The 25,490-nt window shown below is 41.8% G+C and overlaps 3 protein-coding genes across 6 annotated transcripts; 1 reads left to right on the top strand and 2 right to left on the bottom strand.

Moving 5' to 3' along the window:
• Nucleotides 1-975: 975 nt before the first annotated feature.
• Nucleotides 976-10,565, bottom strand: LOC136425030 (serine-rich adhesin for platelets-like). The gene is made up of 5 exons (XM_066413748.1): nt 10,421-10,565; nt 4,854-8,978; nt 4,266-4,359; nt 3,455-3,632; nt 976-2,755 (listed from the first exon to the last, which is right to left on the bottom strand). The coding sequence occupies exons 1-5, from the start codon at nt 10,548-10,550 to the stop codon at nt 2,558-2,560; spliced, it is 4,725 nt and encodes a 1,574-aa protein (XP_066269845.1). The 5' UTR covers nt 10,551-10,565; the 3' UTR covers nt 976-2,557.
• On the top strand, nt 10,392-13,662 carry LOC136425063 (snRNA-activating protein complex subunit 5-like). Of its 3 annotated transcripts, none has more exons than XM_066413825.1 (4): nt 10,392-10,506; nt 11,137-11,254; nt 11,744-11,854; nt 12,433-13,662. In XM_066413825.1, exons 2-4 carry the CDS (start codon nt 11,165-11,167, stop codon nt 12,655-12,657), a joined length of 426 nt encoding a protein of 141 aa, XP_066269922.1. In that variant the 5' UTR covers nt 10,392-10,506; nt 11,137-11,164; the 3' UTR covers nt 12,658-13,662. The 3 variants fall into 3 exon arrangements, with proteins under 3 accessions (XP_066269922.1, XP_066269921.1, XP_066269920.1); XM_066413824.1 differs by lacking the exon at nt 10,392-10,506 and adding an exon at nt 10,720-10,798; XM_066413823.1 differs by lacking the exon at nt 10,392-10,506 and adding an exon at nt 10,728-10,911.
• A 941-nt stretch (nt 13,663-14,603) lies between these two features.
• LOC136425029 (uncharacterized) lies at nt 14,604-24,777 on the bottom strand. Of its 2 annotated transcripts, XM_066413746.1 has the most exons (4): nt 23,663-24,777; nt 19,175-21,948; nt 17,564-18,687; nt 14,605-17,423 (listed from the first exon to the last, which is right to left on the bottom strand). In XM_066413746.1, exons 2-4 carry the CDS (start codon nt 21,887-21,889, stop codon nt 14,843-14,845), a joined length of 6,420 nt encoding a protein of 2,139 aa, XP_066269843.1. In that variant the 5' UTR covers nt 21,890-21,948; nt 23,663-24,777; the 3' UTR covers nt 14,605-14,842. The 2 variants fall into 2 exon arrangements, with proteins under 2 accessions (XP_066269844.1, XP_066269843.1); XM_066413747.1 differs by lacking the exons at nt 19,175-21,948; nt 23,663-24,777 and having other exon boundaries at nt 14,604-17,423; nt 17,564-19,040.
• Nucleotides 24,778-25,490: the final 713 nt, after the last annotated feature.

Below are 25,490 nucleotides of genomic sequence, written 5' to 3'. Positions count from 1 at the left end.
ACTTTTTCATTTCAAAGAGAATTATACAACTCAACAGAAACATCAATACACAAAGATATACAAAGTATGAATAGTTGTGATACTTGAACAGTGCACTTTTAACACTATTGAATGTCTAAAACATGCTATCTTCTATATTTGACACATAATTGGTGCAACTGCCACTATGTACTTTTACATGCACTAATGAGAAACACTAGATTCAATTATAACTCTGTATACAACATAGAATATGCAGTACAACAGTGCTCATATGCTGGAACATCATGTCAGTATTCCATTGTATTGCATCTTTACTGTGGGGCATACTAAACTTGTTATAGTTGGAGGGAAACTGCATGAACTTAACATTCATAGGTCTTAAGTGTAAAGGTTTGGAGCAGCTGCTACTTAGCAAGATCTTCAAATCCTAAGATAGCACTTTCTACACCTTTTAATATTTGAAGATTGCAAACAATGTTTACCTTCAGTTGCAAGGCACGAAATCTTTGACAAAGTTTCGTATGTTTACATTAGAAACTATCACCACAACGCTGATCAAAAACTGTAGGCCTGCCCACAATCAAGAGTCAGTGTTACCAACAGCTTTTCCATTTCATCCCATGAGTTATCGGGGGTGGGGGGGGGGGGGGGGGTGGGGGGGTCCGTGTGGTGTAGTGGTCTGTCTCCCACCACATCTGGTTCAAATTACTTGGGCCAGAAGGACTGGGTTCAAGCCCCAGGTAGGACACCACTGGACAAGAGGCGCATTGAGTCATACCAAGGACTTTATAAAAATGGTACATACTTCTGAAACAGTATGGAAGTTAATCACACTCCACTACCAGTGGACAAGCCCCCTGCTACAGTGATTGCACCACAGTGTGGTCCAAGGCTATGAAACGGAGATGGGCACTGCCCTATACATCAATAATGGTGTGGGAGGATTTTAACTAACTAACACTTGAGTTATCACTTTAGTTTTTTTCTTAAAAAAGAATATGAACCTTCAATATGCCACAATGAAAACTCATAAAAATAGCCATAGTTACAAGAGGCTGAAATGTCCTTGAGTAGACTTCTTATGTAGAATTGTAGCATAATCTCTCATGTTGGCCAGTTACAAATGTACATTTGTATGATGACCATGACTTTCCTGCACCAAGTCACATGTAGGTAAATCTCTAGAACATGATTTGAAAAGTGTACTTTTCACTGAAAATCTTTGAAAACTATCCCACATTATAACTGAGTCTGCAAAGCATTTTGTTACAAGCTACATGTCAGATTCAATATTAATAATAATCAACAACTATCTTATACAATCTATTTTATGAAACTTAAGTCAGACCTGATCTCTAGAAAGAAGCCCTCTAACATCTTTGACATTTTCAATCAGTTCATTCATCCTTGCAACAGTATGGATTTGCACGTCAAGTGTGATGTACAATATGAAATGTCTTAAATCTCAGTAATCTCTTAATCCGTGCATGTGTGCTGAATAGTGTACATCTTAAAATTCCACATACTTCTGTCTTTAAGCTCAGTCTCTTTTGAACTTGTAGTTGAATGGTAATAAAAAGACCTTTCATTTTCCATAGAATTGTGCAAGGTTTAAGTTGATCTAGTCCACTTTGAGAATTCATTCTAGCAGAAAAGTTGCATTGCTTGCAGCATAACACATCGATTTCTTGGTCCTCCGAGTCAAACAAAATGATGCTAAATCAGAAGATCAACATCAAAACAGAGTTCGGTTTTCCTCACAGCTGTCTGTTTTAACTTTGACTCTTTCATGAATTTTACATGTGAAAGAACTAAGAAAACAAATTGGCATGACTTCATAAATGAAAGTAGTCAGAGTCAAGTTTTTCTTTCCAGTCCATTTTTATCTTGCTCTTTTGATGAATCTTTTACCTTCAGCCTGCAAAGCTAGCAGTTTGGCACCAAATTTGTATACGTTTTGGGGTTAGGCAGCAGGGAGAAGGTTAACACAAGGAAACAAAGTGGAGTGGCCTTGTAGATCTTTCTAACAACTCAAGACGTGTTTGTTGAGTTCTCCTTGGTGCTGAAAAGATGCTTTAGAAGGTTCTGGAGTGTTTGGGTCAATGAGGTTTCCTTAAGGAAAGGGACATAAAATTTCTGATCAGACATCTGAGTGATGAAAACATTGTAGAATCATTTTCTAACATATTCTCCTCATTCCTTCTGCAATAGAAAACTGTCCTTGTACAATGTACATTGTACACCTGTAGAATTATCACATGACGTTGAAAATGCCAGTGTCCTGATGCATGTCAGTCTGACATTGTTGAACTGCATTTCTTGGATCACCTCCGGGAATGTCTCCAGCTTGAGATTTTTTTCTGCCCCACTCATTGTTTGGGAGGCCAATTTGTTGAGTCTTCCTGTTAAATCTGTCATTTTAAGCTTACGAAAATACATTTTCATCAGTTTCATGTCTTGAAGTTCAGATTTTTTGTAAAGTTTTTGTCCGTACAAACAAGCAAATCTACGTCCCAGGACATACAGATGGGTCTTGGAGACGGCCCTGATCACTTCTGTCAAAATCTAAAAAAACTCAAGACGTGCTTGCTGAGCTGTCCTCGGTGCTGAAGAGATGCTGTAGAATGTTCTGGAGATCGGTAGTGTTCGGGTTGATCAGGTTCCCTTCCCTCCTGCACTTCTTCCACCTCTGTTGCAGCTGTGCAAAGCCCGGGGGTCCCGGGAGGAGGGTGAAGGGGAGGTGTCTGGGGAGGTAACTGTCCAGTTTACCGGCCTGGGGATATGATAGAGAAGGAGAAGGCAATCAGAGATGGTAGACTTCAACCCTTCTGTCAAAACGTCATCATCATCATCATCTATCGGCCTGTAACAGCCGGGACCAGACAAGAAGTATATATTTCACTCCACATTGATGATAGGGATCAAACATCATTTTTTCTAAATTTTAGCAAAAACATACTGAATCTGCACTGCTAGTAGAACATATAGAAAGCACATATACACACACACAAATACAGAAAGCATACACACACTCACACACACATACATTGACACTCACACTTGACTTGACACACACACAGACACACACATACACACACACACATACAACTCTACATTCCCTTAATTTTGCACTTGGGGGTGCATACAAACTATACGAAAGATCAATTCTTCAAAATATCACACTGTGAAATTCTGTGCTAATAAGCCCTTTGAAAATTAATGTAAACACATGTACAAGAATACACTTAGCATTTCAGAATCATTTTCAGAAACAATCATATTGTAAAACGTCCTCTGTGAAACTTTAGGTGGCCTAAATGTTAAAAAGATCTGACACATGTACAAGGCACCAATATTTATCCAATTCTTAAGTTAGCTTTTAGGAAAGACTACAGGGAAAAGCAAAAGCCTTATTCAACCATTTCCTTCAAAAACAATATCTTTGGCGATACCTATGGGGCTGGGGACTTACCACCATGCAGATTGCAGAATCAACTGATCCACAAGGAGGGTGGAGAAAGAAATGTCTCTTCCTGCTCAGCCTGCAGTACTCGTCACAGGAGACAGGGGGCCTCCATGACGTCTTTGCATCCTGGAATCCCCACACGAAGGTGTCTTCCAAATGGCTTTTGGGTAGTGACTGGAAAAATCTGTGATAGAAGATCATTGTACAGTACAACTTTGTCAAAATTTCAAGACTGGGCATTCTAACCTTCACTTCAGCATGCTAAGATAGTCATTTGACACCAAATTTGATTTTTGTTATGGGAATAGGCAGCAGGGAGAAGGTTAAACATGGAGAGTGACTTCCACTAAAACATTTCTCTCTACTTTTGGTTAAAGAGTTTTTCAATTTTCAACTAGCAAAATGAGTCAGTCTTGCCGGCCTGAAATTACCAATTTTAGCCTGCTAATTGCTGACTAAAAGGATTCCTAGAATTTCCAGCCCCAGGAAGTGATTCAAAATAAATCCCTTTAAGACACATATAGCAGATTTCGTGAGCATAGAAGAGCAAGGCGTATAGTAGAGTCCTTAAAGGTGTTGCTGGGGTTCTGAAGTTACAGACATTTCCAAAATAACTATACAAATGTACAGTGAAACCTGTATTCGGCAAATTATCAAGGGACTGAGGGAAACTGGTTGCTGAGGACAGGTAGTTGCTGAGGACAGGGTGGGGTTAACTATGTAAAAATAGACGAGACGGTTTTAATGTGTCTTATGTCTGGATGTGGTTGTCTGTGCCAGGCGGTTGCCCAAACAGGTTTGACTGTACAAAACTTACTGTGGCCAGCAGCCCAGGTCCACCAGTACAACATGCTTCATGGCCTGCAGTGAGATGCCCTGTGGCCATGTGGAGGGGTCCTCTTGGCTGTAGTCTGTGGGAGTAAGAGCAATGAACTATAGGTAAGGCTACAATAGCTTACTTCCTGGGTTCATATGGGTGGGTGGACATTTCACATAACATGGTAAGAAAAGCAACAAGACTACACAGAATAGCCAAGCTGTTTTAAGCTGGTGAGTTACGCCAAAAGGCGGTTATAGTATACCGGCTATACGGACACAGAAGAGATGGCAGAGTTCATTTTTATCGTCAGAATACATAGAAACTGTAGTGCAGAGACAAACACACATATTCACACACATGCACACAAAACACACACATACACACATTTATACACAGAGACATGCACACACAAACATAGAGGCACTCACGTGTACACACACACAAACACACACACACACACACACATGCATACAGACACAAGTAAAAGCAACACCTGGCACTCCTTTGGGGGCAAAGCAACAATTACATTTAAAGTGCATTAACAAGCTTAGGTGGTACTAAGAGTTCACCAAACATAGATCTTACCAGCCTCAGAGAACGTCACTTTTCGGACATCACTGCTAGTTGTCTCCTCTACCTGTATTTCACCCTGGACACCATTCTGACTCTGCTCCTGCAAAGCGTTGGCCTCCATGCTACCTTCTGAGAACTTGTTTGGTGGCTGGCAAACACGGAAAAATTTACCCTGAGTCAGTGGGCTTTTGTTTTGTTGGCTGTATTTTTCTTGCAGTTCATAGGGAAGAGTTTGGGCATGAGGGGAGTCCACCGTCTTGGTTGTCTGAGATTGTGGGCTTTCTCTCCCGAGTAGAACAGGAATGCTTTGACTCTGAGAGCTGAATGATGTCTGATGACATCCTTTTGACAGGTTCTGCACAGTTTTTGTTGGCAGTTGGGATGAATTTTCCACCTTTGAGAGATTGAGAGTCACACTGATGGCATGTCGGGCACCGTTCTCAGTTCTCAGCGCACCTGATTGTGAGGCACTCTTCATACTGTTCTGTACATGATAAGTTCGGCTTTCGGTGTTTCGGGGGTCAATTCTTTTACTGAGATTAGGACAGTTTGGTGCAGAGTTTGGCTGAAATCTTGTGGATTCCATTCTACCAACAGTGGCAGTACCTGGACCTGAAGATGCCCCTATGTCAACATGCGAGACATCAAAATCAGGCACTCTCTTGATACCCTCTGAATTAAGGTTGGGCACATAAAGTTTTTGATTGCTTTGAGAAGTTGCATGAAGATTTTTGTTGCTAGTGGTCGCCTTGACTTTTGAACCAGAGAAACTGCCACAATTTGATAACCTTCCATCTTCAGCTGCTTGGTACTGAGACTTTCTCTCCAAGGTTTCCTCTTCACTGCTTTTCTTACGTGTGCAATTTTCTTGAGACATTTTACCAGGGAGATCACAGTTATTGCAGTTACTCACAGCAGGAAAGTTGGCAGTTGGTTCCTTGTTAAATCTACTGTCGCCCTTAAAGTTGTGGTCCGGCCTAGGCTTATCCATCGTCAACAGAGATTTGGTACAATCCTTTTTATTGTTGGCCACAAGTTTGTCAAGGTTGTTGCATTGATCTTTGATCTTTGACCCCTCCGTTGAACCTGACATTGAAGCCTGGCTATTCTGTGTGCTTGTCTCAGGTTTGTCCGTGGCCATGGCATAGCTGTTTGAACTGCTTGTACTGTGGACTTTCAACATCAAGTTTGAAACCCCTCCTGTAATTGCACTGTGCCTGTTATTGTTGTTTGAATTTCTACTTTGCAAGTCTTTTGGAGAATTCGTGGACCTCAAGAATGTGTGGAAAAGATTCCTTGTGATTTGCTGTGAGCTATCGCAAAGTGACTTGATAGTTTCCCCCCCTTGTTTGACATGGTCTGTTCCTGGCTTGGCATTACTATACATTGCAATTGAATTGGAACGTGTCACTTTTCTTGGAAGAGAGTGGTCCTCATCACTGATTGCTTTTCTTTTTGGACTGGTAGAGTATTTCATGGTGTTGTCAATCTGAGAATGCTCTCTTTCTTCTTTTGCTTCCGACAAATTATTATTCAAAGAAGTAAAATTGTTCTCACAGTCCGTAACTGTCTGTTCTCCTGTGTCTTGGAAAGTAGTTGGAAGTGTCGCATCTTCCTTTTCTGCTGCTTCTTCACTGACAATGACTGTTCTTCTGTCTTGAGATGCTTGAGAAACCATCTTGGTTGTAGGACATTGCGTTAATTCCGGACCACTTTCTCCAGATGTTGTGAAGACTCTACTGATAACTAACCTTAGTTCTTTCCCAGCCTTGTTCTTTTCCTTTACTCCAGTGTTTCTGTTTTCCATGCCTTCTTCTATCACACTGATAGTACGCCTGAGGTGTTTTCCATTGTAACTCTTGGCAACGTTCCGCTTGTGAAGTCTCGTCAACTTCAAAGCCAGACTCAAGAGTGGAGACCCTGGCTTGTTGGGCTCAAAAGCCTCAGCAATGGGATTTTTGAAAGATATTGCAATGTTCTGAACTTCCGATGGCTCAACCATCGCATCTAAAGATGTCTGAATGAGCTCATCATCCCTAGCTTGTCTTTCCTCCTTGTCTTGTGATGCGAGGGGGAACGACTTCAAGGGTCCTTTAGAATGGGTTTGAAAGGGAAGGTTTTCTCTAAGATTGTCTTCCGATTCATCTTGCGTTTGTTCTACGTTGTGATTCTCTGAGAGTTCTGTTGGTGTTTCCCCAGATTTTGAATCAGAAGAGAAGAGATGATCAGGTTCTGTAGATGTAGCAACCATTTCTGGCTCAGTAGCAGGTACAGAAAGAACACCGAATACTTCAGGTGATGATGAAATATCAAATTCTTCTTCTCTATGAGAAGGGCAAACTTTAGTTTCAACAATTTCTTGCACAGTTGCTTTTTTGTCTTCTGCACTTAGTTCACTGAGTGACAAAAGCCTGATCGGCTTTTTATCTGACATCTCTGTTCTGTCTGTTGTCGTTTGTTCAACTTGAGGTGAGAACAAATTCATACAGCCACAATCTTCTTCTAACGCACTGAGAATCTCTTGTTGTGTTGGCTCCATGCTAAGACTTAGCCTTTGTACACTGTTCTCCAGTAGTGCAGGAATGCCTCCATATGTTACATCTTCCTCCGTTCGTTTCTGTTTGGCTGTCCTGTCGATCAGTTTCAGAGTGATCTTACTCTTGTTGGCCGATCCTTTACTTGGCACGGGCACCAGTCCTGGTTTGGGAGGATCCTTACTGTCTTTCGTTGGTGAAGAATTCTCAGGATCTGTCTTAGGTTCTGCCTTTGAGGTTTCCACTGGTGGTTGAGCTTTCTGAAGGGGTTTCAGAGGTTTCAGCTTCACAAGAAGTTTCAATGGAATATCCTTTGTTGATGATGGTTTGTCTGGTGTTGTCTCAAGGATATTTGGGTCCTCTTCTTCTGCCGGTCTTATCGGGACAAGAGTTCTGTAGTCGACGTCTCCGTCCTTTAAGATTCCAGGGTCAAGGTCAGGTTTTAAGAGCCTGTGGTCTACGTCCTTTGTATACATCTGTTTCTCTGACACTCCTGTATCGAATGACAGGGGAACCTCTACCAAGGTTCTTAGGGTGCTCGCCCTCGGACTTACGGTGTTTGCTGTTGAACTGGGGGCATCGTAGCGAGGAAGGTCTTCCTGAGGGCTGATGACGATGTTGACGTTGTTGGAACGTGTGGCGCCATTTTGTTTCTCCCATTGACTGTCTATTAGTGCGTCGCCTGAAGTCTTTATTTCGATCACTTGCCTCTCGCTTATGCCGTGGGTTGACTCAACGATTCTCTGCGAAGAAGGCCCCACGGCGCCATGTTCAGGCAGGATTGTCACCATGATCCTTTGCTGCTGTGCACCAAGATGGCTGCCATCAGTTGTTCCCATCATGCTTTGCTGCGGCAAACTTGGTACATGTGGTTGAGCACCCATCATGCCCTGCTGCATCTGGCCCGGTCCCACCGATCTCTGTTGGTTAATACCCATCATCCTTTGTTGTTGCATTCCCATCATGCTCTGCTGGCTGACCGCAGGGCCCATCATCCTTTGCTGTTGGCGTTGCATCATGAGTTGCTGGTTGACACGTGGATCCATCCCAAGGCTCTGTGCAGTTGCTCCCAGCATCCTCGGCTGTGCTGTACCCATCATGCTTTGTTGACTCATCCCAGGTCTCAGCATCTGGTTACCCATCATGCCTTGTTGATTCACAACAGGCGATACCATCCTCGGGTGAGCTCCCATCATGCCTTGCTGGCTCACCATAGGTGACGCCATCCTCGGGTGAGCTCCCATAATGCCTTGCTGGCTTACCACAGGGCTCACCATTCTCGGGTGCTGAGCTCCCATCATGCCTTGTTGGCTTACCCCGGGCATACCCATCCTATGTTGCTGAGCTCCCATCATGCCTTGCGGATGCACACTTGGGCCAGCCATCCTGTGCTGCGGTCCTCCCATCATGCCTTGCTGTCCCATTCTTGCCAGCTGTGCTCCCATCATGCCTTGCTGCTGTTGAGCATTTCCCATCATCCTCTGGTTTTGCAGCTGCTGCATGTGACTAATCCCTGGTCCACCCATCATGCCTTGGGGCTGATACCCTGGCCTGGCCGCAAACGTTTGTTGCTGGAAGTTGTTCATTTCTGGCGACTTTAAACCTGAGGAGGGGAGAACGGGACAATCAATTCCACTGACCTGGCCAAATGTCTCACAAATATACATTATACAAATACCATACATACAAGGACATTATATTGTCTCATTCATAAAATGGTTAAGACTCGGAAAAGTTGACTTGATATGGGTTTAAGGGTGGCCAAACCCCTGCCTGGCTTTGAAGGTCTCAAGTTTGTGTGAGCATAGCTTTGATTAGTTCCATCCACTTTTCAAGATGCACAACTTTTATGTTACATTCACAGGGCTCGAAATACTGGGTGCATGTGCACTTTTTTGTGTATCCAAAATTGGCAAGGACGTCGGACGTGCCGAAAGAATGTTGAACTACTGGTATTAAAGTGTATTTTTAAAATGTCGTTCTGACCGTTAGAAAATTGTCGGTTCAGCGCACTGTCTGGAGAAGGTGCGTGTAGTTTATAAGGGGTCCACCAGAGGCAGGAAATTTACAAGCTTTTTTAAATTTGCTTTGAGACGCCGTTTTTGTGCAGGATCTATGGGGCCTAATGGTTATGGGCTGGCTGTAGAAACGACCCAATACAAAAAGAAGTCATCAGCAAAAAGTGTATTACAAGCCTCAAAACAGGCCGAGAGAGCTTGATATGGAGGCTAGGTTACTAAGTTACATTATTTTCATTCCGAAAAATGAATTTCAAGGGCTCCCTAATAGTTTTGTTGTGCAAAGCCTCTGATATAACAATTTCATTTCAATTAGACATGTCACACAAAAATTTGCACTCCCATTTAGGCCAGGTTGGAAATTCTACTCAGGGATTGAACAGGGAAAATGAATACAGTCGCTCACTGACGATACAACAATCATAAAACTGCAAGCAATCGGCTAAGATTGCAATATTGAAATTCCACCCAGAACATGCTGTGGGGGTTATGCAAATGATTACTATTCATGTAAACAAAGTGCCTCATGCAAAATTCTATGTCAGCTTAGCAGAGTGGACCAGCTACAAATCTCTAAAATCTCTAAAAAGTCTGTTTTTCAATTAATAATGATGCATTCTTTTCTTGATCTTAATCAATACTCACCAAAAATCACGCAAAGCGATATAAAATATGACGACAAAGTTGCAGAATGCCACAGACGGAAATTGTAAACATGTTTCCGTCTGTTTTCTAGTTTACAAGGTCCCTAGGGGATTGTCAAAGATTTAACAAAAACATGGTATGCCACCTCCCATATTCAGCAGAACTGATTTCATGTATAATGCTGAAATCTGGCAAGACGTTTGCATTACAGACAGAGAAAATGTAACGTTTGAAGACCAATGTGTGGGATTTAAACCGATTCCATATGGAGTACGGCAAGCTTGTCGACTCTTTCGGCGGCGTTGTTTATCTACGACTTTTCATAGAAGAAAAGGGATCGTCTTGGAGTTACAAGAAAGGACAAGGCATCTTGCACACCCACCTCTTTCTTCAGAAACTGTCGCACAGCCAAGAGATCGGGCGAGAAAGTTCAACTGATGCCCAGACGTCTGACATTTTCTCAACCAGGTTTTTCTGCATCTTATTTTTTTCCGTAAACCTAATGACAGCATCCATACGCTAAAAAGCCATATCTCTACATATCTTTTTTTGAAAAGGAAATAAAAGTATTCTTCACACATGAACGACATAATTATTTCAAGATTTGATGATTTTCATACAGTTTTGTCAATTTGTTATTCAACGTTAGTGCTTCAATAATTTGCATTTTCTTTGCGTTTGTATTCCAAAATTGCCCTTTGACCTTCAAAATGGCCGCCACGTGCTGAAAATCGAAAACCTCGATACGATCTTCCACAAAGTTTGTATATTTTTGACCATCAGATTCAGTTTTACCGTATATCAACCATCCAGATAAGCGCACAAGTGTTTTTGGAAGGAACTTCAGTGGGAAAAAGCTGTTGATTTTGTAAGGTATGAGCTCAAATTCCTCGGTGACGTTTTGGTAACGTTGCTCTAGATAGTATCCATATGCATGATGCTGTCAGAACCTCGCCATTTTAAGAAAGACTCAGTTGATTGAAAGTTATATATATTCTAAACAATCATGACTTGCTTTCATAATGGTGGATACTCCGAGTACATATAATGGTAACAACTGACAAAAACATGGTTTTCTGCTAAATATTATGACTCCAGGTGAATCTCCAGCAGTCAGTAGTAAAAGATGTTCAGTGAGCTTCAGGAGTTGGAGGAGGAAGAGAGGGTGCTGCAGTCTATTCAGACCACACTGCAGGATCAACTCAACAGACTCAAGGTACGTGTATCAACATCTGCATCATCTGTCATCATCACTTTGGGATACTCTCATCACCTGTAAACTGTAACCTTATGGTGTTACACATACCAGTTCAAACTTCTATATACATAGTCAGTGGTAGTAAATTCAAGTTGGGCTGAGTATACCAAAGATATTGTACATACTGCTTCTCTGCATAGCACAGAGCAGTTATTGGAAATGTACATGTAATATGGACCTGTGGACTTGCCTCCTACATACTATGATACATGTAGTATTGTCTACATGTTTGTTGCTGTGTTTTTTCTCTATGCGTAGCCCAGTTCTCAGCTTAGCAGCTCGGCTGTCAGTTATTCCATTGACAGGATGCTGTCGTACGGCACTGAGGGGGGGGTGTTATTGGGTTGGCCCATGAAATGAAGATGAGCACTACCTACATGCCATAGATTAGAATGATGTTGGAAGGACTTTTTGTCTTAAAAGTGAAGTGTGTGTTGTTTTCCACAGGTTGAAGAGCTGGCCCTGAAGAGTATGATAGCAGAGAAGCATGGAGCAGGGGAGAGTTTTGAGGAAAGGAGATCTCAGGAACTTAAGAAGCTCCTGTCTGTCAATGAAATGGTGGGTTGGTCCTTGAGGCCACACCGATTTAGTTTCTTGGGTCAGATTTATAAGAAACAATTGCGGGCCTGGAAAAGCAACGTTAAACAATGAGGACTTGTCTCTACATTTTGTACCTTACACATATTCTAAACTCTAAGAATTTAGGTAAAGTAAAGCAGTCAACCTCAATTGAGGTGAAGCATGATGATTTTTCAAGGAGCAAGTGGTAGTGCAATGTGGCTTCGCTAAGGCTCATGTTTTTGGCAACACCAAGACACTCCTACACTTCTCAATAAGTGTGTTGGGTTCTTTTACATGCAGAGGTTTGACGCTGGAGGCTTATGCCTGAAGCTCCATCATATACGGGGCTGCCAGCTTTACGGCACCATCTGAAATGACAAATGCAATCTTACAACATATCCAAGCTGGAGTCGACCCTAGGATTGAACTTGGGCCTCATGATCTTAGACTAATTTTCCTTTCATTATCATGCCCTCTTGATTGATTTTTATCTTAAAATGCCTGAACTATGTCAATGAAGTGGTGTCATCACTGTTTTTTATCTACTGATCTGAAGATTTTTTGCATCTTTCTAGGAGGAAGATGACTTTGAGGAATCAACCATTAACGAGACCCCTCTACAGCTGGACCTATCCCATGGTGCCTTTCTCCAGCAACCAACCAAAGAGGAGTTTGAAGAAGAAGAAGAGGATGATGATGATGAGGAACTTTATGAAGATGGCATAAACAGGGATCTCATGTTACTCATGGATCAAGTCTGTAAAAGTCCTGAGGAGATGGAAGAAGATGACAGCTCTTGATGGTCGTTGTCATTATTAAACTTAGAGACCTTAAATATCAACAGAAATCTCATGTGACTCTTGGATCAAGTCTCTAAAAATACAGAGGATGTTGAAGAGGATAAATGTTTTGGACGGTTCTCAAAGTTTTCCTGTCTACAAATATGTAGAATGAGAACAAGATAAAAGTGTGATGCTTAGTTCAAATTTGTTGTTTCTTTCACTACTGAATAACTTAATTTCTTTATATATATATATATCCTTTATTTTGACTGTCTTATATGAAAACTTCAGTCTTGAGAGCAATGCTTCAAGATATTTTCTCAAGCTGTCTATGTATATCTACATTGTAGTTGGAAATAGACATACAAAAGAGCCATGCACATTGTTGTTCTGAATAGATTTTATTTTTGCTATGATACATTGTTCACACTGCTGACAGTTACTTAGTAATACGTAAGTTATAATGTAACAAATAATAGACATACATACATGTACCACCAGTCACTTTGAATTGGGAAAGATACAGGTTAATATCATAAGTAACTTCTGGCAATTTCTTTTAAGATAAACATCTCTATATGGTATGAGAAAAAATAAGACTACCATGATGAAGAGGAATATGTGTTATTATTGAATAAAAAGACTCTTTTTTCACAACCAAGAGATTTATTCAACCGGCTGTGCTGCAGTGCAATGTGAACCAGTCAGTATTGCCTTGAAGAAGGTGACAGATGGTCACCGAAATGCCGGTTGAATAAATCTCTTGGTTGTGTAAAAAGAGTCTTTTTATTCAGTGACTTACCAACTTGATGAAACTATTCACAGATGTGTTATGATTATTTGAATCTTTCTTGTAGATCCAGTTAGAAGTGTAGGACTAAACATACATGTACAGTACTTTTGAAACTCGGAGTATACAAATGTACCTTCCCAAATTCAATATAATGACACATGTAATACATAGTGTAGCTGACATTGCTTCTGGAATGTCTACAGGATATACATTAAGTATATCACAACGTCTTTCTTACAGAGTTGCTTTCTTTGTTTGCTGTCCCATTATATAGGATGTTTACTACGAAGCAGAAACACTGTCACAAAAATCGTATATATGTTTTTAAAAAGGGACATGTTTTTTTTATAAGGGGGCAAATTAAATCCACATATGTTTTGAAAATAGGGCCGTTTTTTTAAAGGGGGCAAATTAAATCCACATATGTTTTGAAAATGGCACATGTTTTTAAAAAGGGGGCAAATTAAATCCACATATGTTTTGAAAATGGGACATGTTTTTAAAAAGGGGGCAAATTAAATCCACATATGTTTTGAAAATAGGACATGGTTTTTCTTATGGGTCATATCTTTTAAAACAATATGCATCTTAAAAATAACCAAAATGAGAATATGAGACGAAAAAAAAACATACACCATTTTCATTTTGTACCGTGTATAAGTTTATTCCCCAATCCAGGAAACCCACCGGTTTGCAAAGTGGTGCTTTCAAAATGGTCTATCGTTTCCGATTTACCCCCCATTTTGATAGTGGTGCTTTCCAGTTACGCCGATTTCAAACTGGTCGATTTCAAAGTGGTCGATTTCAAAGTGGTCGATTTCAAAGTGGTCGATTTCAAACTCCAAACGGAAACTAGAGTTCCACGACCTCATACCTTCGCCAAATGGTTTTAACTTTTTGTAGGGACGCACAATAAATATTTTCATTGATTATGCAAATCATGCCCATATTTGCACAGACCAGTCTACTGTACTCTAATTAGCAAAGAACACACGTTAATGAAAGTATCTTCGGAAAGGCTATTGTTGCATAAGTGAGGTAAATGATGTTGTGATTTGCATGATCTACGTCTGTTAACACATTGATGAACAAACTGCACCGGAAACAGAAATGTAATGCTCAATTTATTTTTATAAACCTGTACTGTCATTGACATCATATCACAAATTATGTACATCACATGAAATATGTATATTATGTACACTTAAATATCATTTACATTCTTTATAAACAAAAAATTGCACAATCAATGCCTATAGCTAATAAATAATTCCTACAGTAGAAGTGAAACGAAATGGAAAGGTCGACAATGATTTACCTTCAGTTGGCGATTTGCTGCAATCAACTCCAAGTATTTTGATTGTGTTAATCAGGATGTATGGTAAGTCTGACCTTAAAAGCAATGTGATGTTACAGCTTCAAGGAAACGCAGACCATGTCATGGTCTGAATAGTATGTGTCCACAACAGTAACATGTACATTATCTTCTACATGGCCACGGACGTAAACGTGGTCCAGGAGAGTACCATTGTCAGTGGTAGGAACTTGAACGTGCTGGCTGAAGCCGAACTGTCCCATTGCAGCCAGAATTTTGGGAGGGGGACATTTCAAAAGGTCGAAATTGAAATCGCCAAGAACAACTGTCAATATGTCACTGGGAAGTAGATCCAACAGTCGTTGAATGCTGTCGATAAAGACGTCTTCTTTCAAAGACTGTGACCTGTAGACATTGATAATGTTCACCGTGGTGGACGCTTTGGTGATAGTGGTTGCTGTGTACTCAAGTCCACTGACAGCAATACGAAGCTGTGTGGGAGAGAGGTCCTGTTTAGCAACGGTCATCACTCCGCCCCCTCTCCCAGCTCTGTCTGCTCTAAAAGCCTGTGCCTGTGGTGGGAATGGTTCAATCTGCTGATTTCTATACAGGAAGGTTTCTACGAAGCAAAAAACATCAACAGGGTGTGTTGAGCTGTCTGCTTTCAAATCCTGTAGATGTTCCAGATAGGAGCGTATGTTCAGCAACTTGATGTTAAGGCAGGTGTCTTGAGAAGTGATGGAAGATGGCTGTAGACCCATTGGTACAAGCTCCTGTTGTAGGCGGTCCATTTCTTTCAGTACATCAAGGTCCACACTGATTGCACTTGCTTCAAATCTCAAAAGATGCAACCCATTTAAACTCTTAACACGGCTAAGAGCAACGTAAGCTTGTCCAGGAAAGCAGCGACCTCTGCCTTCCGTGGAGACAACAATCTTGTCCAATGTCTTGCCTTGAACTTTGTGGATGGTACAGGCCCAGGCTAAAGACAGAGGAAACTGTGTGCGTTGCACCTGGACAGACCGTCTGCCACTATTAGGGGAAACTTGGATGTTTTGCTTTTGGATGGGTACTACGCCGGGGTACGCCAGCTTGTATTGGCTGTTGGCAATGGCTTGCTGGCCAACCCAATCACTGTCGAATTTGACCAGGATGGTTTGGACATCAAGGCCTGTGCTGTCAATGGCAACCACCGTTGCAAAGGCTCCGTTGACAATTCCATCTGAAACGTCTACGTTGACAGTCACCATCACTCTTGCCCCAACGGCTACGGACAAAACTTCTCTCAAGGCGCAATGGCCACTTGACTTGGTGGAAATGGCAACATTTGTGAGACCCGTCCGAAGATCTTTCTTCGTGTCGATGGCTTTAATGTGAAACACCTTGGATGAAAGTTTGGTCAGGTGTTGTAGGTTGTGATCATCTGCTTCTTTGTTATTCCTAAAGACATGCAGCGCTTCTGATGGATATGGGTCGGCTTTGGAGATGACCCTAGACTTGAGGATATTAATGTCACTCTCTGTGCAAGCGGCTCTTCTTACTCTCATCAAAAGATTCGCGAAGTCCAGGTCCTCTTTCTGTCGCATGCTCTCCGTGAGTTCTACCATACGAAAATTTTCCACCCACAGGGAGCCTTTGATCTTGGCGTGCAATTTGGCGTAGTCGCTGGAAGGTTCACTGAAGACATGTCTCTGGCCAACGGGCTGCAGTTGGAACAGATCTCCCACGGCCAGAATGCTGACCCCTCCAAAGCGGGTGTCGGGGTCGGAGTTGCCACAGATGTCCTGCAGACGACGGTGTACGTGATACAGGATATCAGCACCGACCATCGACACCTCGTCCACAATGAGAAGTTTCAGCTTTCCCAACCGTGAGCGAAGCGTGTTTAGTTTGTCGCTGCTTAATGGCTGGTATTCCTTGCCTCCGCAGCCGAGGCTAAGAGCTGAGTGCAAGGTCATTCCGTTGATGCCAAACGCTGCCGTTCCGGTGAAGGCAGTAAGCAACACTGGCAGGTCATTGGGGTCGAAATAACGTCCGGACAGAGGTGTGAGAAGTCTCAAGGTTTCATGGTGAACCAACTTGATAATGTGGCTCTTGCCAACTCCACCCGGGCCACTTAGAAATATTGTGTACTGTGGCGCGGGCTTGTCATGTTTGAGAGCGATGATGGTGTCTTTGCACCATTTGCGATGGAACCTGAGTACTTCCATTTGTTTACTGTTTAGAGACCGCATCATGGTTCTGTATTCCTCGGAACTCATCCGCACTTTATTCAGCTCTGCGGTAAAGCGTGCGTGGAGTTCAGATCTATGATTGGATGTCGACTGCGGTGTCAGGTCGATGTTTTCTCGTTGGTCTTCTTCGGACATCTCTCCTCCCACAGTTAGTCCTTCAGCTTGCTGCTCGGCCTGTTCGAACTCTACATTCGGCGCAATACTATGCCATATGTCTTCCGGGGGGCCATTTCGCAGCAGGTCATTATAGGCTGCATCGATCGCGTCAGCGTTTATGCTGAACATAGCTTCATTAGCACGAACGGTGTCTATCACATGCTCAAAGTGGTCCTTGTAGGATGCGAAGCCGTCTTTGAGGTCCACCTCTTCGTCCCGCCATGGAAGATACAGCATGAGTAGATTCCTGTACCTGTCCTCATCATTCTTTGTTTCTTTGTGAAACCTGCAAGGAATAGAAATTATGGTTACCATGTCGAAACCAAATGCTGAAATATTAACATGAATTATCAATAATGTGAAGTTTGATTCAAATTGTTTCAGTATCGTGTAAACTGGTATAGGTTAAGTGGATGTTTGACATACCTGATGATGCAGTGCTGCCTCCGCCTCTTCATGTTGCCTAAGTTGTTTTGTAACTTGATGACACGTGGGTACCTCTGTATCCTGTCTTTGTCGTTCATTCCATTGTCGTCCCGGCCATCTAGAACATCTGGGATGTGATCAGTTCCTCCGTCGGGTGGATCACTTGCACCGGTGTTGTAGGTGGCTCTGAATTCAGCAAGGGACATTTCTTCAAGGACCCTTGGTCGGGACGCGTACCTGTCAAGAGCTGAAGTGCAGAAGATGTCGTCGTCATCATCATTCATGCTCTCAAGGACATGTCGAGGCTTGAGCATTGACACGCGTTTGTCCTTTGTAGCAGTGTTGACATAGACCACTTGTCTGCTTTTTCTTTGGAGAGGTAGAGAAAGTAGTCTATAGACCGCCTCTTGAGCGCTGACCTCTCTGTTGTTCAGGAAGGCCGAGCCAACCTTTCTCAGTTTCGATTTCAGATCTTCACCCCTGCTTTCTTCTAGCACTTTTTGCAGCAGGTCACTCATGGCTCGCTCGCTTTTTAACATGTAACTGGTGATGTACATTATGCAAGAGTACGGGTCGAGGATGAACTGAAGGTCCATGTTTGCACGCCAAAGTTTCAAGATCTTCGGGTTATACTGGTTGATGTCTGTTTCAGACGGATTACGTCTTAGAATGATCTGCTCTCTTGACTTTGTGAGCTTCAAGGCCTGTTGGTACTCCTGTGGGTGTACCTTGGCTCTACGAAGCAGATGTTCTAATGATATATCTTGGGGTGTGGTTTTGTCTTCCATGATGGTTCTGACTTTTCGGAGCACATCCTCCTTCGTTTTCAGTTCTGTTGCCACCGCTGCCGGATTCATATCACTTGGTCGTCTAGCTATTATGGTTTCCATGCTTGGTGGATGTGGGAATTTGAACCTGCAGGACCCGGCCCGTCTGCATGTCTTTGAGTGGACGTGCTTCTGACGCGACAGTACCAAGTCCCTCATGTCCTCATCGCTATTGTCTGGAATGGCACATGACTGATGTTCGTTGATGAAGTTTATAACTTCTGCGTCTTCGTCGACACCAAGCTTTGGTGCATTCTTCATCCAAAGTATAGTATGCGCGTGGGGGGAACCTCTGGCCTGTACGGGGAAAATGTAAAGTTTATCAGCAAGGACAGGAATGATTTTGTGAGTCATTATTCATCACTAAGGTCAGGACTGTTTGTGTATGTGGAGGGTGTGAAGCTAAGGTATTGTCTGTTAGATTGTGAAGAAAACGTTCAACACAGAGAAAAGATCTGTGTCTGTGTTAGGAGGGTACTCGGTATGACGATCAGGCCTGCTGGATGCGAGGAAGGTGTTCGGCATCAGGAAGAGGAATTTTGACTGTGACAATATGTACAGAACGGGACTGTTTGGATGTTAGATAAAGGTGGATCGCAAACGGATTGATTGTACTGCAGTGACTTGTTTTATGTAACCATTTCATAGGTATGTTATGTTTCTGTTCATACCATTGGCGTGGTATACTCAGAATGGGTATGATGTGTTGAGGTTGATAGTCTGTATAAAATATGTGCAAAATATTTAATGATCCACATTAAACCTTCAAAATATGGTTTCTCACCTGAAACTCAATTCTTATCATGTAGTCTTGAAGTTCACCGATCGGATGGCCTTTTCCTCCTATGTACTCCTTGAAGAAAAGGTTAAGTCTGTGGTCGAATTGGCGGGCTGCTGTCACAGGGTTGGAGCGGAGCCATTTGCATTTCTCTTCCCATGACATCTTCTTGACGTCATCGTCTGTCAGATATGTTCCGTATTGGTGAGCAATACTGCGGATTACTTCTGGCCACTGCATGTCTGCTGCGGAGAGAGTAAGGAACCAGGTGGGAATTCCCAGCTGACGTACCATAGCGAGGAGGTCGAGGAGCACTGAGTTCCAAAAGGCTGGAGACCCGCGAATGTTTTTCATGAATTTGTACGCATTGTCTGTGCGAAGCATTGCTTGAACATTGACCGTGTTCTTCATTAGACCAGCATTTACTATTTTGTTTTGAAAAGTTTGTCCTCTAGTTTGCCTCAGGTTTATCTGGATACTGTCAGAGACTTGTTTTGCTTCTGTTATGTACTGGGCTGTGAGGAGGTATTCTATATCTTTTGCGAACCTGCCATCCATATGCAAGATACGTTGGTTGAAATATCTCTTTGCCGTGATTTTTCTCTGTCGCTTATCTGTGTCTCCCAGACCCCCACTACCAAATGGGTACTTTGACGGATTTGCAAGTTCTTCAAATCTATCATCTGCAAGGAAGGGAAACGGTGTCTGATTTTCCCCAGGTGCAAGGGAGAATATATTGTCCCCATCTGCGACCTGTTCCTCCTGCAATAGGGTTTCATACGGTATGCCTCTTAGATTGCTTGTTTGTTCAAAGGCAATTCTGTCCTCTTCATCTTCGACTTCCATGCGTTGGATGGTACTTTCAGCTTGTGAACCTTCGTTTCCGTCAACGTTCTGCATTGCGACGTAGTGGTGCTCACCAATCTGCCCTAGTGTAATTGTGTTCTGACTTGTCTGCTCTAGTGGCTGAATATTAACTAGCCAGTCGGGAGTGATGGTGTTGACAACTTTGATGTTAATGTTGAACATGTTTGCAACAGCTTGGACCGCCACGTTATCAGCCCATTTGCCATTTCGTAAGTCACTAATGTAAGATAGGTACTGTTGGTGTTGCTGCTCTCTAAGTGTGTCACATGTTGTTGCTACTTGGGCATTGGTAAGATCTGGGAAACCGGAGAAGAGTTCCTCAGCCTCTGCGGTTTCCAGGTATTGAATGAGTTGTGTTCTGATCTCGGGGCCTGGGATAGTCTGCACTCCAGCTGCAGGAAGGGAGACTGAGACGGCATGAAAGAAGCAGTCCCCATCACCAGCCACATTTATGATCTTGAGGTTCCTTTTCCTTGCCAAATGTCTCAATACCATATAGCCACTATCAGTAGATAGTCTTTCGTCATCTGTAGCTTGGTCACGTTGCAATATGGTATCGTAGTTTGCATCAAGAGCTGATGGTGTAACAGAGGCTGGGCATGCCGTCAATGTACCATCTAAATTGCAGCCAGTAGTATGGGTGCTTCTGTCACAAACTGTGTTCTCCCCTTGCTCTATGTTATCAGCAACATTACTTGTCAGTGCTTCCCATAAAGGACCTTCAGTCTCTTTCCACTGACTTTCCCAGTCATCACAAATGGAAACATCCCTATACAATGGGTTGTTCTGTTGTAACCATTGAAGCCCTTTCATAACGCACTGAGGCCGAATATATTCATACATATGGTGGCCTTTAAAGCACAATTTTCTTTTTAGTTTGAATGCAACCACTTCTGCCGTTTCTGGCAGTCTGGGTAGTAGGGATACTACTGGCTGTAACTTAGATGGTACATTGACAGCGCTGCCATGAATGGCCTTTTGTCCTCCTCTGGGTAAGCCCACCAACTTCATGAATGCTAGTCTTTGGCTGATTAGTCTGAGCTCTAATGGGCGTAAATCGTTTAGTTCATCTGGTATGTCATCAAGCGCCATGTCATTAAGCCATGATTGCGTAGGCACATTTCCTTGCTTAAGAGCTGTGTGGCAAGTCCTGCAAATCCAGGATTTTCCATTAGTTTTTATGTTTTGTCCAAATTTGAGAATTTTCTCTGTGATCTGGTTTTGTGAATAGTTGCCAACCTTCATCTCCAACACTGTACCCCTGTACAGGAGTCTACAGCAGGAAACGCAGGCATAAATAGGGCCTTCAGCTACTTTAGTAAGGAAATTAGTGGCACATTTGTTAATTGTTATTTCGTTGCCTTGTTCATATTTTCTATGCTGTTGCATTTTAGCTCTAACAGCTGCAAGCCGTCTGTTAGTGGCATCTGGCGTCTCTTCTTTTCTGCGCTTCTGCATGTGCTCCCTAAAAGCTGCAAGCCGTCTGTTAGTGGCATCTGGCGTCTCTACTTTTCTGCGCGTTTGGGTGTGCTCCCTATCAGCTGCAAGCCGTTTGTTAGTGGCATATGGCGTCTCTTCTTTTCTGCGCTTCTGGGTGTGCTCCCTAACAGCTGCAAGTCGTTTGTTAGTGGCATCTGGCGTCTCTTCTTTTCTGCGCTTCTGGGTGTGCTCCCTAACAGCTGCAAGTCGTTTGTCAGTGGCCTCTTGTGTTTCCATTGATCGTTTTTTTTGCATGTACGTCCTCTTGTATGACCGTTGTGCCTCAGCAGCCTCTGGTGTTAATTGTGTTATGTTCCTCTTCATTGCCCTCTGTTTTTTTCTTTGTTCAACACTTTTGAACTTCGACCGAGGCATGATTGACACTGTATTCCCTCGTTGGCAGTAGTTAAGACTCAGGTAGTTCCCCCAACTGACTGTAGTCAAATAGAAATGACATTATTATGCTTTTTCCGTAGTCTTACATAGAAAAGACGAATGAAATGGAATTTCGTGAAATAGTTGCAGATTTAGGACTAATCTTAAATTGACAAGTTTATGTACATGTACCTAATCTGTTATATTACCACATCAAAAAAATAGGGTTTCATGTCATGAAAATTTGACTGTAATGTCAGGTCTTATTGTCTAACGCTTCCATATCTTGGAAATGCATTCAGTAGCTTTTATGAGGCTCCAGACGTGGCTGGAAAGATTAGAAATTGGCCAAATAGAGGAGTTGGCCCACCGATAGATACAGTTTGCCACATATATTAAAATTTCATAAAGCTATCTACACCTCCAATTTAACGTCTGTAGCAGCATGTACCGATACAGAATTATAAGTCTGAATAAATTATGCAGATATAGATGGGGTCGGCCATATTTACTTTAAACCGGACCATTTGTAGATGGAAATTGACAGCGCTACTGACAATCAGGTATTCACTTGGAATACATTACAAGTCTTTGCTAAAATGACACATTAATCAGTTTCACACTCGTTGCTTGGGCCAATTCATTCATGAGGGACTATGAAGTTTCTGCATAAATTATGCAAATAAGGTCAGCATAAGTATTATGCATATTCAGCTTTATTCACCTGTAATAAAGCTACCTACACCTGCAATAGGACATCCTTAGCATTTATCAAAACGTATAAGTTCCTGCATTATAAACCACCGCATATCTACTTGGTTTTTTCCAAGGCCATGAGTTAGATGAAGTCGGTCGTGAGAACTGTCAACTACAAGGCTTGTATTTCCTCTTACCAAGGCCAAGCCTTTCACCTCGGGAAGGTTCATTAATGCATAGAAGCTGTTTATATAACCACATCCGTGCAAGAAATCGCCATATTTACTTTAAACCGAACCATTTGTAGATGGAAATTGACAGCGCTACTGACAATCAGGTATTCACTTGGAATACATTACAAGTCTTTGCTAAAATGACACATTAATCAGTTTCCCACTCGTTGCTTGGGCCAATTCATTCATGAGGGACTATGAAGTTTCTGCATAAATTATGCAAATAAGGTCAGCATAAGTATAATGCATATTCAGCTTTATTCACCTGTAATAAACCTACCTACACCTGCAATAGGACATCCTTAGCATTTATCAAAACGTATACGTTCCTGCATTATAATCCACCGCATATCTACTTGGTTTTTTCCAAGGCCATAGGTTACATGAAGTCGGTCGTGAGAACTGTCAACTACAAGGCTTGTATTTCCTCTTACCAAGGCCAAGCCTTTCACCTCGGGAAGGTTCATTAATGCATAGAAGCTGTTTATATAACCACATCCGTGCAAGAAATTGCCATATTTATTTTAAACCGAACCATTTGTACATGGAAATTGACAGCGCTACTGACAATCAGGTATTCTCTTGGAATACATTACAAGTCTTTGCTAAAATGAAACATCAATCAGTTTCCCACTCGTTGCTTGGGCCAATGTTTTCATTTTCAGGTCGCTGTCACAAATTCATGTCCTGTTTTGCTCCTCAAATCACTGCCACCCTTCGTCATTTGTCTTCAATGCTGGCATCACACATTGTCTAAATGTAAACTTTAACCTTGAATAGACACATACATTAGGTATACACAGACATTGGTAACAGAATGAAGTCAAACTCAAAGTAAACCTACCTTGCAATTCTTGATGCTGCTTTTTTATCACCCCAAATGCGTCCAGACGAAACAAGACGGCCCGTAGATCTATATTCTGTGCTCTTTCCCAAACGCGGTTCTGTCAACTAAGTCTGCAACTCAAGTCTGCTATTGTGTTCCTTGACACTGACTGGGCTTCCAGGGCCAAATGAAATTTTATCTTACCGCGCGCGGTGACAGTCAGATACACAGACAGGAACCAGCTGTGGTGACAGACATTAAATAAACAGCTGCAACTCAGGCCCTGTGCAGGGATCAAGAAGGTTAATTGAAATTTTCTCAAGTTTCTCATACATAGATTGATTTTTTTTGTAAGAAATACCCTTGTACTCAGTCCAGGATCTTGCAACACAAAAGGAACAAGACTTGGTGCTTTTAGAAAATGTGTGTTTGACGCACATTAGGTTGTTACATCATATCTCCAAGCAGATGTAGAACAATGTTTTCGTTTATAATGACAGTATAGTCATATCATGGAACACAGCGGGTTTGTAAAGTTACCTCACTACTTATGCAAATAAGAATCTGATTTCCATCAAGCGCATCATTTCTCATGAACTATGCAAATGATGTACTTGAGTTCAATTAATAATTCTCTCTTCCTCAGTTACATAATTTGATGCAACGATGTTCACATTCACATAACTTCCCGATGCTACTGAAAAGGATTAAATGTATGAAATTGCCGCCATTTACCTAAATGTATGAAATTGCCGTCATTTACCTGTATGGAATTATAGTACTTTCTCATTAAGTATGCAAATTAGACCTGCATTTGCATATTTTCTATCAATAAACATTCCTCTCTTCCTCAGTTAGAATTTGAATAGTCATATCGTGGAACAAAGTTGAATTTTGAAGTAGCCACATTAATTATGCCAATTAGAATCTTATTTGCATAATTATAGTCCAATTATACTAAGCATCACACATACTATCTACATACCAAAAATCATGACCATCCATCAATGCCTTCTTGAGTTATAGTATTTTGTCATTAATTATGCAAATGAGGTCTGCATTTGCATAGTTCATATCAATTAATGTTCCTCTCTTCCTCAGGTACATATGTCACATGTTTGGGAGTCCTATCATGGAATTTGACAGCTTTATAAACTTTAATAATTCTCTCTTCCTCAGTTACATAATTTGATGCAACGATGTTCACATTCACATAACTTCCCGATGCTACTGAAAAGGATTAAATGTATGAAATTGCCGCCATTTACCTAAATGTATGAAATTGCCGTCATTTACCTGTATGGAATTATAGTACTTTCTCATTAAGTATGCAAATTAGACCTGCATTTGCATATTTTCTATCAATAAACATTCCTCTCTTCCTCAGTTAGAATTTGAATAGTCATATCGTGGAACAAAGTTGAATTTTGAAGTAGCCACATTAATTATGCCAATTAGAATCTTATTTGCATAATTATAGTCCAATTATACTAAGCATCACACATACTATCTACATACCAAAAATCATGACCATCCATCAATGCCTTCTTGAGTTATAGTATTTTGTCATTAATTATGCAAATGAGGTCTGCATTTGCATAGTTCATATCAATTAATGTTCCTCTCTTCCTCAGGTACATATGTCACATGTTTGGGAGTCCTATCATGGAATTTGACAGCTTTATAAACTTTCCTCATTAATTATGCAAATATAGATACTGATTTGCATAAGACGTATCAAATCATGTAAATCATCACTCAAGCTATCTACTTACCAAAAGTCATGGCCATCCATCAAGCCCTTCTTGAGTTATTCTCTTTTAAAGTCTGAAGAAAAACCTGCTCC

This window comes from Branchiostoma lanceolatum, chromosome 19 (genome assembly GCF_035083965.1).
Source record: "Branchiostoma lanceolatum isolate klBraLanc5 chromosome 19, klBraLanc5.hap2, whole genome shotgun sequence".
Taxonomy (NCBI): Eukaryota; Metazoa; Chordata; class Leptocardii; order Amphioxiformes; family Branchiostomatidae; genus Branchiostoma; species Branchiostoma lanceolatum.
Note: the sequence above shows the minus strand (reverse complement) of the source record. Positions and strands in the feature narration are given on the sequence as shown.